The 15,841-nt window shown below is 49.9% G+C and overlaps 1 protein-coding gene across 2 annotated transcripts; it reads left to right on the forward strand.

The window, feature by feature from the left end:
- Positions 1-382: 382 nt before the first annotated feature.
- Positions 383-10,850, forward strand: TAC4 (tachykinin precursor 4). 2 transcript variants are annotated; one of them, XM_073004988.1, is made up of 5 exons: positions 383-963; positions 4,978-5,071; positions 7,582-7,614; positions 9,234-9,293; positions 10,478-10,850. In XM_073004988.1, exons 1-5 carry the CDS (start codon positions 847-849, stop codon positions 10,507-10,509), a joined length of 336 nt encoding a protein of 111 aa, XP_072861089.1. In that variant the 5' UTR covers positions 383-846; the 3' UTR covers positions 10,510-10,850. The 2 variants fall into 2 exon arrangements, with proteins under 2 accessions (XP_072861089.1, XP_008009750.1); XM_008011559.3 differs by lacking the exon at positions 9,234-9,293 and having other exon boundaries at positions 10,478-10,583.
- Positions 10,851-15,841: the final 4,991 nt, after the last annotated feature.

The raw sequence follows: 15,841 nt of genomic DNA on the forward strand, positions 1-15,841 counted from the left end.
ACTAAATGAAGGACCATGAACTCCACGCTAGGGAGCTTGAATTCACTCGAGGGCAGTGGGGAGACACTGGAAGGTGGTGAGCAGGAGAGACAAGTCAGTTTAGGGATTTAGAGAGATCACTTTGACAACAGGGGAAAGATCAGAGCCAGTGACGCTTGAAACCTGCGGCCATTTTTCTGGCAAATCTCAATTCCCATTTGTGAGAAGCCTCATTTCTTTAAGCACTGTGTTATTTCTCTTAGAGCAAGACATGTGTTCTTATGCACACACAGGGACTATTGATGGAGGAGAATGCTGGAGAGGAGGGGGCTCAAAGACAGGAAGAGACAGAAAGGGGACACTGCTAATTTCCAGGGAGAGGCTTCTCTGCACAGGGGAGCAGAGCACTAGGAAGACAGAAGGCATATGGCCCCCTCCCTTTATTCCTAAGATGAGAAGGTCCCCTCAGGGTTTCCAGCCTGGAAGCTGCAAGCTCCAGGTCCCACACACTGCCCCCCTGTGCACCTGCCACCAGGGAAACAGCCATAGGTGAGGCAGGTGTTGCATCAGAGTGTTAAGCCCTGGAATCAAATGTTAGGGGGTGGCAGTGAGGAGGTCTGATCCCTCCTCCTGAGCAGCTCCTTAATATCATTGGCCTGTCCAGTCAGGGAGGGAGGGGAGTCACAGAAACTGGCCTGGGGGTCAGTTAAGCTGAAGGAAAGAAGCAGGAACAGCTGGAAGGACCAGAAAACAGGGGAAGTTTCCCCTATCTACACTCAAGGAGCCAAAGAGCGAACCAAAGCCTGCAAGAGGCGTCTTCAGGCTGAGAGGGACTCCCAGAGGGTTCCGGGACAGTGCAGGCTCACCATGCTGCCTTGCCTCATCCTGCTTCTCCTGATGGAGCTGTCCGTGTGCACTGTGGCAGGTGATGGTGAAGTGGAACTCAGCACCAAAGCAGAGACCTGGATAACTGTGGCCTTGGAGGTACCTTTGGGGAGAGGCTCTGACCAGGGCAGGGGATAATCAGCAGTAGAGAGACAGAAGATCCCCTGCATGGCTGCTGGGAGAGCAGGTAGCCTGCAAGGCAGGTTGTCTCTCTACCATGGGTAGATTCAAGGCTATGAGCCCTGGCCTGGCAGACCTCCGAAGTGTGTGTGTGTGTGTGTACGTGTAAGAAACTGGCACTGTCTGAAATGCTTTATATTAACTCAATCCTCCCATCAACCTCATGGGGAAGGTATCGACACATGACCACCCCCACTTCACAGATAAGGAAACTGAGGCACAGAGAAGTCAAGTATTTTGTCCAAGGTTGCACAGCTTCAAAAGCACAACTACACACTTTGCCCAAGGTCTGATTCTGTGTATCTGTGCATCTCAGGAGCTTTTCCAGAATTTTCTTTCAAGGGGATCAACTTAAACAGGACCACTATTTGGTCTCACATGTAGAAATGACCCCGCATCTGCCCCCAACTCCTGCCTGACAATCTGATTGGGGAGGCAAAGATTCTGACCTCAGGGGTTCCATAATCAGACAAGAGACAGGGACCAACAAGCCAGAGACAAAGACGGGTAAATAAGAGGTCAGCACTCAGGGAAGGCTTCCGGGGGGCAGACAGGACAGAGCTGGGCCTGGCTCCTCCCATTCCCAGGATGGTAAGGACACTGGGGTAGCCTTGGCTTGTGGTCCTGGACTATGGTGAGGTCCTTGGAAGCGCTTAGAAATGGGGCCACAGGAAAAGCCACCGCATGGACAGTCCTGCATGGTGGGCTTCCTTTCTGGTTTGTCTGAATCTGGAAGTGTGTGCAGTGAGAAGGCAGCAGGGCTAGGAGTGTCTCCACTGACACCTGCTGCTTCCAGACATCAGTTTCCTCACCTGCAAAACGGAGGAGGAAAGTGACCCCCCAAAGCTTTTCTCCAGCGTTGCCATGCTTTACAGAGTCAGTGCCAAACATCGGGGTACCTGGTCTAGAGACAGAAGCCTTGCTGGGTGATGCGGCCTCATCTATGCAGCCCCATGAGAAACATTAAAAACTTCAACTAGCGCTACTGGACCACCTCCCAAAAGCACCTCATCCTGCAGCTGGGTCTAATCCTTATTCTCCTTTCACTCTCCTTTAATATCACATCCCTCTGCTTCCCAAAATACAGGGCTTGGAATATGGGAGGAGAGACTGGGTTAGAAGTCAGGAAGAACTTACAGAACACTGTGGGATGCTAAGCATAATTTAAGTGACGGCTGGCTGTGGAGTCTCATGCCTGTAATCCCAGCACTTTGGGAGGCTGAGGCAGGAGGACTGCTGGAGGCCAGGAGTTCAAGATCAGCCTGGGCAACACGGAAAGACCCCCATCTCTACAAAACATAAACAAAATTTGCTAGGCATGGTGATGCACGTCTGTGGCCCCAGCTACTCAAGACTGAGGTGGGAGGATCACTGGAGCCCGAGAAGTTGAGGCTGCAGTGAGTCGTGCTTGTGCCTCTCCACTCCAACCTGGGCAACAGAGCAAGACCCTGTCTTTAAAAAAAAAAAAAAAATGAGGTGACAAGAATGGGGCATGATCACATCACTTACCTCCCTTGCTCTCGGGGCTCCCCCAACCTGTAATCATCCCTGGAGTTGGGGATTTGGGTTAAATGGATATGGAGGGCTCTGGGTGGGGGTAGGAGTCCTTTCAGAGTGAATGGGAACCAATGTCTCCGAATGCCCCCCGCCAGGCACAGAAACCCAGTGGGGGAGAAAGGTCAGTCCTATGGAATTCATAAGTGACCATTCTCTCCAGCTTGCACCTGAAGGTGCCTCTTACCAAGGCAAAGTGGTTTTCAGAAATGGGTCCAAATCTCCAAAGAGACTTTTCCAGTTCTTGGCCAGGCTGGGCAACTCCAGCTTAAGATAGCTGCCCCAGCCACTGATGTCATGGTGGGATGTGAGGGAAGCAGATGGGAAGTGAGCGAATTAGTCCAAGGCTTAGAAAACAATCCGTTCCTGGCCGGGCGCGGTGGCTCAAGCCTGTAATCCCAGCACTTTGGGAGGCCGAGACGGGCGGATCATGAGGTCAGGAGATCGAGACCATCCTGGCTAACACAGTGAAATCCCGTCTCTACTAAAAAATACAAAAAACTAGCCGGGCGAGGTGGCGGGCGCCTGTAGTCCCAGCTACTCGGGAGGCTGAGGCAGGAGAATGGCGCAAACCCGGGAGGTGGAGCTTGCAGTGAGCTGAGATCCGGCCACTGCACTCCAGCCCGGGTGACAGCGTGAGACTCCGTCTCAAAAAAAAAAAAAAAAAGAAAAAAAAGAAAAAAAGAAAACAATCCGTTCCTGATCCTGAAAGGTACGACAACACAAGTTGTGAGAGGCAAGAGGGTTTATATTGTCCCTAGCTGGGTCCCTGCTGGTTCCAGGAGCTCCAGCGCTACCCCTAGGGAAACTGGGGATGGAAGAAAGAGCCTCTGATGCAAGCCCAGCTCCCAGCGTCCTGGCAGGCAGCTTGCATTACTCTAGGGCTCTGTTTATCTATCTTTAGCTTTCCTGGAAAAGGGGATTCCAGCCTCTTCCCTATTCCCAGACTCTCAGAGAAAGGACTCCTCATTCAGCATTCTGTGTCCCACGTGTGCTGGGATCCTATGTGTGCCAGGCTCAGTGCCAGGAACTGGGGATACAGACATGTGAAGACAGTCTAATGAATGTAACCCACTGTCACTCTCTCAACTAGGAAGCAACTCTCCCTTTCAGCAGAACTGAGCAAGCCCCAGTTCAGAAGTTCAGGTTAAGGTCAGAGAGGGAGAAGGCTTTGGCCAAGGTCACAGAAGCTAATGGAAGAATGAGAATGTCAATCCACAGTTCTTGGTTCAGGACGCCCGCCCCATCAGCTCAAGGATTAAAATGTCTTTGCCCAGGGTAACAGCCTCCACCCCCAGACCACATGCCATTTCCTTCCAGGAGGCCCAGGCTCTAAGGCAAGGGAAATCTGGGGCAATGGGGGAAGTGCCTGGGAAGAGAGGTGAGTGGGCGTTAGAGTGGGGATAAGGAGGGAAGCAGTCCTGCCTTGCCTCCTGGGGACCCATCGTAAGTTCACTGGCTGCCCTCTCCTCATCTATGCTGCAGACACTTTCCAAGATAGAGCAGAACCAGTACTGTGAAGTGAGACTTTGAATCTTGGCTCGGCCTCTTTCTGTGTGACCTTGGACAAGTCACTTAACCTCCTTACATCTCAATTTCTCCATCTGTAAAATGCAGGGACTGGGGGCAATCATAGTTCCTGCTAGTTATGGTGGTTGTGAAGATTAAATGAGATGACGACTGCAGTGTTTCAGACCAGCCTTTGAGCCTGAGTTCAACTTCTGGTTCCACCTCTCACTTCCCAGTTGGGTGACCTTGGACAATTCTTTCTTTTTGAGATGGAGTCTCGCTCTGTGACCTAGGCTGGAGTGCAGGGGCAGGATCTTGGCTCACTGTAGCCTCTGCCTCCCAGGTTCAAGCAATTCTCCCGCCTCAGCCTCCTGAGTAGCTGGGATTACAGATGCCTACCACCACGCTCGGCTAATTTTTTTATTTTTATTAGAGACGGGGTTTCACCCTGTTGGCCAGGCTGGTCTCGTACTCCTGACCTCAAGCGACCCACCCGTCTCAGCCTCCCAGAGTGCTGGGATTACAGGTGTGAGCCACTACGCCCAGCCGGACAATTCTTTAACCTGTGTCTCGGTGTTTTCATGTGTAAAATGATGACAGTAACAGTACTTGGGGTACTGTTTTCATGGTGTTTTGGTGAGGTTTAAATTAGTTACTAGATTAACGTACTCAGAACATAGTAGGTGTAATGTTAGCTATTATTACGAGGATGTGCAGTACTGTGTAAAATATGCAGAAGTCCCCAGTGCCAGTGCAGAGCGAGTGTCTGCTGACCACCAACTGTCACTCCTGAGATTGTCATTGCCCAGGCTGGCCTCCCCGTCTGCTGGACAACCTCCCAACTCTAACACTAACTCTCTGCTTCTTCAGGAAGGCGCTGGCCCCAGCATTCAGCTCCAGCTGCAGGAGGTGAAGACGGGCAAAGCAAGCCAGTTCTTTGGGCTGATGGGGAAGCAAGTGGGAGGTGAGTGACAATGACAATGGAGCCCAGCAAGCAGGGGTTCTGGGTGGGTTCTGCAACATCAAGCAGAGGCCCTAAGTTAAAGCCCAGGACCTAGGGTCAGGTACTCAAGTCCAGTAGGGGTCACTCATGAGATAGGATGACACAGACTGTCCATAGAAATTATCATCCAGGCCTGGGGGCGGTGGCTCATGACTGTAATCCCAGCACTTTGGGAGGCTGAGGTGGACAAATCACTTAAGGTCAGGAGTTCGAGACCAGCCTGGCCAACAGGGTGAAACCCCATCTCTATTAAAAATATACAAAAATTAGCCGGGCATGGTGGCACACACCTGTAATCCCAGCTACTCGGGAGGCTGAGGCAGTAGAATCGTTTGAACCAGGAAGGCAGAGGTTGTAGTGAGTCAAGATCACACCACTGCACTCCAGCCTGGGTGACAAAGCGAGACTCCATCTCAAAAAAAGAAATTATCATCCAACCAGGACACTTTGGGGAGTGTTAATAATTACACCAGGCAACAGGTGTAAACCAGGCTGTTCCCAACAATGGGGAGCATGGTCACCTGAAGGGTGGGGGCACAGGCTCTGCACCCTGGGTGGTGCCTTCCATGCTCTGGATGACTCTGGGGAGTGGCAGTGAAGCTAGAGACCAGTCTGGATGTGGGCAAAGCCACAAACCAAGCTTTCTAGTCAATTTTGTTTGGCTCAAACAAAATTACTAACTTATTTCTAGTCAATTTTGTTTGGCTCAAACAAAATTACTAACTTAAACCTGTGTTCCCTGAGGGCACTTTCAACTCAGGTGTCCTGTCCTCAGGGGACCAGGAGAAAATACTCTGCACATAGAGCAGTTTTCTCTTTTCTTATTGTCAACATTATATTTTTTAAGTGGTAATGCTCCATGTTGGCTGGGTGTGAAAAAACTGGCACTTTTACACTGTCTATCTGGAGGACACGTTGGCAATATCCAGGCAAGTTGGAAATGTGCTTACCTTTCTGACCCAGGGTCTCGCTTCTCAGGTAGATATGCTGTTGCTACATGAGCCCTGAGGGTGTTCACTGCCAATATGCTTGTAATAGCAAGAATTCGGAAATAACATAAACACCATCAATCAGGAAATGGTCAAAATATATTAGGCATATCCTTAACCCCTGTGGCCATTAAAAATAATGAGGCAGACCCATGGAAAGATATAGAAAGATCTCCAAGATACATGGTTAAGTGGGAAAAAGCATGTTACAGATCAATATTCAAGAGGAGCTTACTTGTTATTAAAAAATGACATACACGCAGATATGCAAATACACAGGGAAAGTTCTAGAAGGATACGTATCAAATTGTAAAAAGTGGCTACTTCAAGGACAGGAAGTGAAGATGAGGGGGAGAAAGGGAAGAGAGACTTTAAATTTTACTTGTATGAACCTTTTCAAAATAGTGGATGTATTCAAGGACTGCTTTTGTAATAAAAAAAAATACACATATAAAAATAGAGAAAACCAACTTGTGACCAAGCACTTTTGGCCTTAGTTTCCTCTTCCACAAAATGAGTTTTGAACTGAGCCATTTCAAACTTTTTTTTTGAGACAGAGTCTCACACCGTCGCCCAGGCTGGAGTGCAATGGCGCGATCTCAGCTCACTACAACCTCCGTCTCCTGGGTTCAAGCGATTCTCCTGCCTCAGCCTCCCAAGTAGTTGAGATTACGGGTGTCCATCACCATGCCCGGATAATTTTTTGTATTTTTAGTAGAGATGGGGTTTCACTATGTTGGCCCGGCTGGTCTCAAACTCCTGACCTCGTGATCCACCCACCTCAGCTTCCCAAAGTGCTGGGATTACAGGTGTGAGCCAACGTGCCTGGCCCATTTCAAACTTCTTTTCCAAATCCAGCAAACCCATGAGGAATGGAGGATGGGAATGTCAGAGGAAATACTTCTTGAGCACCTACTATGAGGCCAAGGTGGTAGGATCACGAGGTCAGGAGATCGAGACCATCCTGGCTAACATGGTGAAACCCCGTCTCTACTAAAAATACAAAAAAATTGGCTGGGCGTGGTGGCAGGCGCCTGTAGTCCCGGCTACTCAGGAGGCTGAGGCAGAAGAATGGCATGAACCCGGGAGGCGGAGCTTGCAGATCGCACCACTGCACTCCATCCTGGGCAACAGAGTGAGAGTCCCAAAAAGGAAAAAAAGAGATTAAATCTCCACAGCAATATCCCCCTTATCACAAGCGGGGAAACTAAGGCTCAGATAGGTTAAGCACTTTTCCCCGGATGCTCACCCGGCTGGCACCAGGTGCCAGTGACCCCAAAGTCTGTACACTTCCAGCCACTCCACACTGCCCCCTACCAGCACACTCCTACTGCCACAGAGGATAACCCAGGATGACTAGAATTCCACTGAAGACCCACCAATGCACCGACCCCCAAAGAACTGGAGCCTTTCCCACCTCACCAAGCCCCGAGGGAAGCAGTGCAGTCTGCAGTCCTCATTCCTTCTTTCTCCTTCCCCTAGGAAGACCTCTGATCCAGCCAAGGAGAAAAAAAGGTAAGTATTGCCCAAACCTGCCCTCAACATGCCCCTGGAGAGGGTTGAGTTGTCCTCAGCACAAACAAACCAGGTGGGTGAGGGGAGATGCTCTGGCCAGAGGCAGGCCAGGCTGGCATTGCTGTGCAGAGGTGGGGCCAGTATGGTTTGTCCATGCTAGGCTTTCTGGTTGTTTCCTTAGAGGGGTGGTCCTAAGGAGTGGCTGCAGGGATAGGAACAGACAATGATGGATCTAGTTCTACCAGCGTTTCAAAATTACTTTAGGTCTAAAGCCTGGAATTAGAGGGAAAAAAAAAAAGTCAACCACTAGAGATAAGAAGTGCTTAAACCTTCAAACCCTGGCACCCAGATGATCTTAAAAGTGCATATCTGGGCCAGGCAGTGGCTCACGCTTGTAATTACAGCACTTTGGGAGGCCAAGGCAGCCAGATCACTTGAGGTCAGGAGTTCGAGATCAGCCTGGCCAACATGGCGACTAAAAATACAAACTACAACTAAAAATGCAAACATTAGCCCGGTGTAGTGGCAGGTGCCTGTGGTCCCAGCTACTTCGGAAGCTGAGGCTGGAGAATCACTTGAACCCAGGAGGCAGGAGTTGCAGTGAGTCGAGTCCAGCCCGGGTGACAAAGGAAGACTGTCTCAAAAAAAAAAAAAAAAAAAAAAAAGTACAAATCTGAGAAGCCACTACTCTGCTTAAATCTTTCAGCGAAAAGGGAAAAACAAAATCAAAAGAAAATAAACCAACCAGCCAGGTGGGTGTGGTGGCTCACACCTGTAAACCCAGCATTTTGGGAGACTGAGGCAGGTGGATCACCTGAGGTCAGGAGTTCGAGACCAGCCTGGCCAATGTGGTGAAACCCTGTCTCTACGAAAAATATAAAAATTAGCTGGGCGTGGTGGCGGGTGCCTGTAATCCCAGCTACTCGGGAGGCTGAGACAGGAGAATTGCTTGAACCCAGGAGGCGGAGGTTGCAGTTAGCCAAGATCGTGCCACTGCATTCCAGCCTGGGCAGCAAGAGCAAGACTCTGTCTCAAAAAACAAAAAAAAGAAACCAACCTGTACCCTCCACTCCCTCAGTGCTCTCAGGACCAAGTCCAGTCCCCTAACGTGATTCACCGCATCCTTCAGGCCTGCCTCACTGACCTGACTCCCAGCCCCATCCTAATCAGCTCTCCTTCCCTGACCGCCTGCCCTACACAGACAGAGCTTGTCGCCATTGCCTGGTGCGACCCTGTTCCTGGCACACTGCATTACACTGTCTTGCTAGGTCACATGGCCGGCTGGTGTCCCCAGACTGGAGGCCCCCCAACAGGCAGGCATCAGGTCTGCTGTCACCTCTGTATCGCCAGTTCCCAGCAGTTTCTGCCTGTTAGAAGCACCCCTAGGTGTCTGTGAAGGGAGAGCAGAGGAGAATGGAGGAGGGGAAGGAAGGAATCAGTGAATGAACCAGTCAATAAATCAATCAGTCCATGGTGTTTCCTCACCTCTCGGGATGACGGAGAAATGACTGCATCTGCAAGGCCCCAGCCCTGGCCCTGGCCCTGCCATTACCTGGTTCCCAAGACAGTCCACCTCTGCTGCCTCTCTCTTCTCTACCACTTCTCTCTCCCACCGCCAGCGTATCAGGTGGAACACACGTTCCAGGGCCTCCTGGGCAAGAGAAGTCTGTCCACAGAAGGTAAAGGAGGGCTGCTGGTGGTTGCAAGGGCATCATGGGAAAATGGCCATACACTTTGCTGCCAGTTTCCAAGGTGGGGGTTGGGCAGCCAGACAAGACAGGCTCCCCACAAGCCATCATGGGGAGGCCCCCAGGGGAGGCAGTCAAGTGCAAGGAGGTGGTCTTTTTGATGATCCAAGACTGAAATCGCTGTGGCTCAGAAGCTGCACCCTCCCCGCCCATGACACACCCAGGCACACTCTGCCCTGCCCCCACCCCTGCCCCTCAGGGCCAGCTGAAACCATGCCTAGTTTTCCAGACCTTGGAACATCCCCTATTCCCTCACTGTTTGCAAAGCTCTAATCACTGATTGTTATACTAATCATTGATCATTAGAAGGTCATGCCTTTAGTCTTCAGAGATTTTCTGCCTTCAACAACTGTAAGTGCAGATCACTCTGGGAGGAATAACACCATAAGCAGTTATCAGCTCACACCTTCTAGCAGAGGCCACAGCCCCAAATAGTTCCAGGGGACCAGGCATGAAAGCAGGTAAATCAATCAGGTTGGGGAAAGGTCACGGCTCAAGTGAGTGGGCACAAGAGGACAGGCAGTGGGCGCCCCAGCAGGTCACAGATATTGAGCTCCAGTCTGCCTTCCCTAGTGCCTAACCTCTTCCACTGGAGCTGCAGACTTCTGGACCCCTCCCCTCCCCAGCACCCCTGGTAGAACACCTGCTCGACTCATTCAAGAGCCGTGGAAGTCACCTCGATAACAAATAGAGATGAACGTTCCTCCATGCATGGTGTGGGCAGGAATATTAGGAGTCAGTCATCATTCTTCAGAGATGGGAAGCTACTGGCCCAAAGTCACACAGTGAGCTGATAACAGAGCCAGGACTAAACTGTGTCTCCTGCTTCCTAGTTCATGTCAGCTGCCATGTTCCCAGGACTCTTGGATAGCCTTCCCCAACTTTAAAGAGGATAACTGAGGGTGGGCTCCATCCATGCTCTGGAGGCATTAGCAACTGAATAATGGAAGATATGACAGATGAGCCTGCAATTCCATTGCCCTAGATATCTCCAGACAGGAGAGAGGAGTTAGGAAGATGAAGGCCTTCAATGTGACTAGGGAAGACTTCCAAGGGTGGAGGAGCCAGACAAGACCCCCCCACTAACCATGGTTCATATACCAAACTCTCCCCAGGCAGAGAGGATGACGCCCAAGGTTCAGAGTAAAAGCCCCCACTGCAGACTTCCCAGAGGACGTTGTGCCGCTTCTTCCTACCTGGATGTCACAGCTGACAAGCCGGCAGGCCAACTCTCTTCTCTGTGTCTCCTGTCCTCATCGCTGGCACTTCACACAAGGCCCACACTGAACCCACTGGGTTTCTTCCTGGACTCTCGGTGTCAGGCAGCAGTCCTGCATAAATGCAGTCTTTGCCGTTGCAAGCTGCATTGACTCTGCCCTCCCTCACACTCAGAGCTGGCATCTCACTGCACAGCAATGAGGAGACTCGCACACTCGGTAGCCTGTGCTTAGCACACAGTAGGCACTCAATAAATGAGTGACCAGTGAATGGCTCCTTCTCTCGTGCAGAGCAAAGGGCAGGAATGGCCTGGGCTCTGTAGACTTTTCAGTGGCCTCACTGATATGTCAAGAGGCCAAGAGCCCTTTCACAGAATCGCGGAGAAATACCGAACAGCCCTGGTCCTGCCCCCAGGTGGGAAAACAGACTTGGGACCTAGGTAAGGATGACAGAAACAGGAAAGAGACTATGACAGGATGGGAAGGTATCGCAGGCATTTTGGAATGGAAGGGATTTGAAAACAAGGGGTCTTTCTTCCCTTTAGGGTCCTCTGAAACCCAAGCCTGAAAGAAAACACCCTCTCCCTACTCACAGACATGATCTCAAGGGCTCAAATCCATGTGTCTCCTGACCCAGAGAACAGGGTTCCAGGTTATTCATCAATTGCCTTGTATAAAGGTGACTCTTCAACTAACTGTTTTATGGTTAAGACACAGTCTCATTCTTGAGCACCTTAGAAGAGCAAAACAGTTCCCAACCTCAGGGAGCCCCAGACTGAGGAGGCAACTGTCCCTGCACTAGCAGTTTATAGGGAGGTGGGACACAGAAGACCCCTTAGAAAGCAGCACATGAGCCAGCATGAAATCCTGGAGGCAAACCTAGGTCCTAAATATGGCGGGGCTCAACCAAGGAATGCACTGGGAATTGTGTGTGGGTCCAGCAGTAAAAGAGGCTCATTAATCTACTAGGCTACAAAGCATTTAGCTTCTGTGTCCCTCTCTCCAAAAAAAAAAAAAAGAAAACAGGTTAGGAGTTTTTCTGGGTGTTTGATTCTTTGCAGGCGGGTAGAGGGGAGCTGGGAGCTGGGCTATGTTTAAAACGAGGGGGGCCAGGCATGGTGGCTCACACCTGTAATCCTAGCACTTTGGGAGGCTGAGGCAGGCAGATCATGAGGTCAGGAGTTTGAGACCTGCCTGGCCAACCTAGTGAAACCCCGTCTCTACTAAATATATAAAAATTAGCCAGCATGGTGGCACGCACCTGTAGTTCCAGCTACTTGGGAGGCTGAGGCAGAAGAATCGTTTGAACCCAGGAAGCAGAGGTTATTGTGAGCCAAGATCACGCCACTGCACTCCAGCCTGGACAACAGAGCAAGACTCTGTCTCAAAAAAAAAAAAAAAAAAAAAAAAAAAAGGAGGGGAAGCAGGCGTGCTGGTACAGAAGGCAGGACCCTCCTGTGGGTGCCAGAAAAGGCTTTAGTGACAACAAAGGCGGCTGCAAGGAGGCCAAATGGTGCCAGCACAGGCAGGAAGAGTCCTTGCACTTAACCTGTAGTGAGGTACTCTCTATCCCAACATTGAATGTTCACTGTGAGCCCCGAATAAACCTCAGGGTCCCGTTTTCTCCATCTTCACACCTTACTATCATGTCCAGCAATGAATATGGGAGTGGGGGCCAGTGCAAGCCTCCTCCTTGGAACTCTGACACTGCTGCAGAATTTTCCAGTTAATGTACTTTCCATCTCACCCACTCCTAACCTCCTAACCCACCAGGCATCCCCAGTGCCTACTCCACCCCACCCAGCCACCAGTGAGGTGCCAAGAGGTGGTTCACTGCAATAACCCAACTCAAAGCACCAGTAAAGAGGGCTGAAAACCTCATTCTTGTGTTTGAAGTCAGGGACATTTAAGAAAAAAGTGAACTCACCAGTTTCACCTATGTGCCAGCATTTCACTAGGAACTCAGATGGGACCGGGGATATGAATGAAGTGTGAGATTGGAATTTGCCCTTGAAGACCTCACGGTATTATAGGAGAGCCAAGATGTACTAACGGATGCAAATCCCGCCTTCTGCTCCCCAGTCCTATTTTTCTCAAGCTCACCACGTTCACTCCTGCTTCTGGCTTCTGCACATACCATTCTTTCTATCCTGGTGAATGAATTCTTTGCCAAGATCCATTTCTCTGTAAAGGTTTTCCAGCCCAGGAAACACTCGTCCATTCCCTCCTTGGCATTCCCGAAATGCCTGACAAGTTCTTTCATTCAGCACTTCCTCTATGTTACAATGTTGATGTTGTAATTAATGATTTACCTCCCCTGCAAAACAGGGTTTCTGAAGAACACAGACTGCATCTTATTATCTTTGTGTCCTCAGCGCCAACAAAAGTGCTTGGCACGAGAGGTCCCTGGAGAGCATTGTGATGGACTCACACTTCCTGTCCTCGAGGAGTCTGTCTCTAGGAGCCAAACTTAATACAAGTAACTGAAATAAACAGTAGAGCTGCTACTTCCTGAACACGTCCCACAGTTCTCAAACTCAGCCTGTCCATACACTGAACTGCTGATCCACTGCCCCAAAACTACTCCTCACCATCTTCCCCATCTCTACAAACGGCTCCACGCACCCACCTACAAACCTGGGAGTTCCCCTCAATTCTTCAAACCTAACTCATTATCCCCTAGCTGTTGAACCTTCCACAATCTATCTGGAGTCCACCTACTTCTTGCTATCTTGTCACTGTTGGTAGCAGCCACCTTCCTCCCGTCTTGGAGGGCACAGCAGCCTCCTGGCAGACCTCCTTGCTTTCCACCCTCAAGCCAGCCAGCTACCCCCAGCCTTTGTCCACTGGAGCGTGACTTTTTAAAATGAGAAATAGGATCGAGTCCATCCCTTGTTGGCCACAGTCCAACGGTGTCCTAGCATACACTTGACATTCTTGCAGAAACCTCCAGGGCCCTGTGCTCTCTAGTCCCTCTCCTCTGAGTTGTCACAATCATCACCAGGCTCTCTCAGACACACACACCAAATGCTGGCCTGCTCTGGGATCTGGACACTGCCCCAGTCCCTCTATTCCATATTGCCCCCACCCCACTAATTCATCTTTCAGCTCCCAGGATAAAGGCCCTTTTTCAGACAGGGGTTACCACTGGTTCCCCAGACTCAACTAACTCCCACCTTAGTCGGTGGGCACAACAGAACTTGTTTACTGACTACATGAATGAATATATGGCAGGTACTGCAAGCGAATTTTCCACAATTTTATCCCCATTCTGCCAATGTGGGATAAGCCACTTGCTTGAAGTTACAAAGGAAATGACAGGATTTGGGCTATGGTGGCTTGACTTCACATGCATCAACCCCCACACTTGGTCTATGTCATGATAGTTCAGACAAGTCTCAGGCAGAATTAGGGGCCTATTTGGATGGGAAACATTTCCAGAAGCCCTACCCCAGGACACCAGTCCAAGAGGCTCCTTCCAGATCAAATCATTTTAGGAAATGTTATATCCTGTATCTTCTTGGAAAACCCCAACGCCCATTAGCCTACTGAAGGTTTTGGGAAATCCTGAAGTCTAGAAACATACTGGTATTTTATTTTTTTATTTTTTGAGACAGGGTCTTGCTCTGTCACCCACGCTGGAGCACACTGGTGGTATCTCAGCTGACCACAGCCTTGACTTCCTGGGCTCAGGTGATCCTCCTACCTCAGCCTCCCGAGTAGCTGGCACTACAGGTGCACACCACCATGCCCAGCTAATTTTTCTGTAGAGATTGGGTCTCCCTATGTTGCCCAGGCTGGTCTCAAACTCCTGGGCTCAAGTGATCCTCCCACAGCTTCCCAAAGTGCTGGGCTTACAGGTGTGAGCCACCATGACTGGCCTGATACTAACTTTGGAAACACTCGGTGTTTTCCAAATTTATTTGACCACAGAACTTTGTGCCTATACTTTGGTATTTAGTGGAACACACTTCATGGAACGTTGAAGTGGAGGCTTTCTCAGTAAATACAAGAAAGGGAATAATAGACTAATCCTGTTGCACGTTGAGGTTATGTGTAAGGGAATGATGAAAGCTACGTGTAGGTTGAGTCAGCTTACAGAAAGACTTGAAAGCCAGGATAAACATGAACTTAATCCACTGAGCAATGAGAAGCCACATGAATTCTGGAGCACGCAAGTGATGAGCAGTATCTTGACAGCAGAAGAAGGCTGGGCGCAGCGGCTCATGCCTGTAATCCCAACACTTTGGGAGGCCAAGGCAGGCTGATTGCTTGAGCTCCGCTTGAAACCAGCCTGGGCAACATGGTGAAACCTCGTCTCTACTGAAAATACAAAAAGTTAGCCAGGCATGGTAGTGCATGCCTGTGGTCTCAACTACTCTGGAGGTTGAGATGGGAGAATCGCTGGAGCCTGGGAAGGTAAGGCTGCAGTGAGCTGTGATTGTACCATTGCACTCCAGCCTGGGTGACAGAAAGAGATCCTGTCTCATAAATCAGTCAATCAATACATACATACATACATACATACATATAGAAGGATATTCTTCAGTTTTCCTGATCCGCTTAAGGAGGTGGCTAAGAATTCCAAGGCCAGCCAGTTACCTCAGAAGCAATTTGACTGACAGCTGACACGATAAATAACCAAACGAGGTGAACTGTCTGAGGCTGCCATTTACACAGAATATAAACAGTGTCCCTTGGAATTGCACAAGGTGGTAGCCGGCTTCCTCTAGGCACATCTGGCTTCCAATCAACCTACAGGGCAAACTGAATTCCAGCCCTTCAGTTTCCAAAGTCCCCTTGTTTCACTTCTCGATTGCCATGTATCAAACCATTCCAAAACGTGTGGTTAAAACAGTATTCTCACAATTCTCTGGGTTAACAGGGCTCAGCTACATGTCTTTAGTGTCATGTGGTATCAGCAAGGGCCACTCATGAGGGTGCATTCAGCTGGGAGTCTGGCGGGGTTGAAACCTTCAAGAGACACAAGTCTGGGCTTTTAGTTGTGTGTGACAAAGCACCTTGGTTCTCCTATGCATCGTCTCTCACCATTCAGTAATTTAGCCCAAGTTTCTCTTTTGAAAACAGCATTTTCAAGAACAAAAGTGGAAGCTACCAAAATATCACTTCCATAACATCCTATTAGTCAAAACAAGTCACAAGTTCAGCCCACACTGAGGAAAAAAATAGACCTTATTGGAAGTAGCACGTGCACAGAGGATGAGAGCAATTGCTGGTGGCCATCTTTGGAGATGATCTACC

This window comes from Chlorocebus sabaeus, chromosome 16, assembly GCF_047675955.1.
Source record: "Chlorocebus sabaeus isolate Y175 chromosome 16, mChlSab1.0.hap1, whole genome shotgun sequence".
NCBI lineage: Eukaryota > Metazoa > Chordata > Mammalia > Primates > Cercopithecidae > Chlorocebus > Chlorocebus sabaeus.